This window comes from Sorghum bicolor, unplaced genomic scaffold, assembly GCF_000003195.3.
Source record: "Sorghum bicolor cultivar BTx623 unplaced genomic scaffold, Sorghum_bicolor_NCBIv3 super_2452, whole genome shotgun sequence".
In the NCBI taxonomy this organism is placed as follows: domain Eukaryota; kingdom Viridiplantae; phylum Streptophyta; class Magnoliopsida; order Poales; family Poaceae; genus Sorghum; species Sorghum bicolor.
Window position 1 is genome coordinate 1 of NW_018397004.1, and position 2076 is coordinate 2076.

The following is a 2076-nucleotide window of genomic DNA, read 5'->3' on the forward strand; positions in this document are numbered from 1 at the left end:
AGTTGACATAGCTGAAGATGGAGATGAAGATGAAGATGAAACCCTGGCTTGAGTACCATAGTCCAGTAGAAGACAATACTTCAGAAGATGAAGACAATGATGATGACTGATTTTGTTGTATTTGAATCATGCTACTACATGCTTCTATTGTATTTGAATCATGCTACTGCATGTTATTTGAACTGTGAAATTGTCAGACCATATATGCAGTGATTCAGTTTTAGTGATTTATTGATGTGTGATGCAAGTGACAGTGCCCAGAATTCATTCACTTGATGCAAATATATAGTGTCCAGCTTCATGACACATGATACTGTCATGTAATGCCAATGATTTGTCATGGAATGTATAAAAGTCGTCACAAAATGTACTGGCTGGAAGATTATGTCACATGCTGCCATAATTCATGCCAAACAGGCTACACAACAAACCACAAGGGATATTTATTTCCAACATACAGATAACATGCAGACAAGAGATGTCCAAGGGCACAAAGGCCCATACAACAGTCATAGCCAAATCTAGCATAAGAGGTTCCACTACACCATTCTCTTGAACACACACCTACTTGAACACAACAGCTACCACCACACAGATGGCCAACACCAGGAATAGTGTTACATTGACACAACCACAAACAAGACAAATGCAACTGCCCATGCCATCTCTGTTCTTGCCAACTTTGCCCTCCATCGACTTCAAATTTTTCTCTAAGCTATCAAGTCTTCCCACAACCTCAGGAACTTCGGTTGTCGAAGATGCGGAAGATAGATATCCATTGTCGTGAAGGTACACTACATATTCTTCCTCGAACCAATACCTCATGCATCTCGGCTGCATACAAAAAAAACGAAAAGACAATGAGTTTTAGGCTGACAAGACTCAAATTGACCAATGCAAATTTAACAACTTCACTGACATTAACATGAGTCTTCCTAGGACACTTGAAATATCTCCTTCCCTCATTAACCCCCGACTTGGTGATGGCACTAAACACCCTGACGTCATTGCAATCTGGGCAGAATATCAATGGCAACCCGGTGGCATTATCGGTCACCGCCTCCAGATCGAAACCAGTGGCCATACTGCCTGCAGCAACAACAGCTAGAGGTTGAGCCTGCACGACATTCCTACCTGTGCTTGAACGGCGATTGAGACCGGTAGATGATGAAGCCTGCGACATCATCACTAGAAACAACAGATATTCATTAGAACAAGCACATCAAGTAGGGGGAGATGAGCAGGGGGGTGCGGATGAGGGCGCCACTGCCCAAAAATGGATTGGGCCAGCAGGAGCACGAAGGCGCGCGCACATGGATCGGGAGGAGGAAGAGGGCCGGGTGGCACCTGGGGAGTGTGGAAGCTACCTCGCCCGACGACCTCCGCCTCCGCTCTTCGCCTCCAACGGCCGCTCGCTCATCGCCGTGGGAGATGAAAATGGCGATGGGGATTTCGCTCGGGTTGTTGCGGGGATGGAGAGGAGAATGAGCTCGCCCGCCGCCCGCTCGCCGTCTTCCGCGCCTCCACCTCCGCCTCCGACGGCCGCTCGCTCGTCGGAGAAGATGGGGATGAGGACCGTTGGGGTAGGGGGTTGGGGAAAATGGGGCTCGGGTTGTTGGGGGGAAGGGGAGGAGGATGAGCTCACCCGCCGCCCGCTCGCCGTCTTCCGCGCCTCCGCCTGCGCCTGCGCCTCCGCCGCCCGCTCGCTCATCGGAGAAAATGGGGATGAGGACCGTTGGGCAGGGGGATTGGTGAAAATGGGGAGGAAGCCTTGGGCCCACTGGCAGGGTACAAAAAAATTATAAAAAAAATATTTAAAAAAAAATCGCCCGCGATAGGGCTCGAACCAGAGACCTCATGCTCCTCGGGCTCCTGTCTTAACCAATGCGCTATAGTAGAGGATCTGTTGAAGTAAGTAGAAAATTTTATATAAAGAATCAGTATTCCTTAATTTCTACAAAATTTCCAAAAAATTTGCCCGTGATGGGGCTCGAACCGGAGACCTCACGCTCAGCGGGCTGAGTTCTTAACCACTATGCTACAATTGTGACTTCGTTAGATTATTAAGATTTAATT

The 2076-nt window shown here is 48.3% G+C and overlaps 1 protein-coding gene across 1 annotated transcript; it reads right to left on the minus strand.

Annotated features, from left to right (window-relative positions):
- Window positions 1–564: 564 nt before the first annotated feature.
- LOC110431580 lies at window positions 565–1183 on the minus strand. Its single transcript, XM_021450688.1, has 2 exons — window positions 920–1183; window positions 565–834 (listed from the first exon to the last, which is right to left on the minus strand). Exons 1-2 carry the CDS (start codon window positions 1181–1183, stop codon window positions 565–567), a joined length of 534 nt encoding a protein of 177 aa, XP_021306363.1.
- Window positions 1184–2076: the final 893 nt, after the last annotated feature.

Coding starts and splice junctions, on each gene's coding strand:
- LOC110431580 (XM_021450688.1), bottom strand. CDS start 1,183: ATGTCGCAGGCTTCATCATCTACCGGTCTCAATCGCCGTTCAAGCACA. Junction 835..919: donor CTAGGAAGACTCATGTTAAT/GTCAGTGAAGTT, acceptor TTTTGTATGCAG/CCGAGATGCATGAGGTATTG.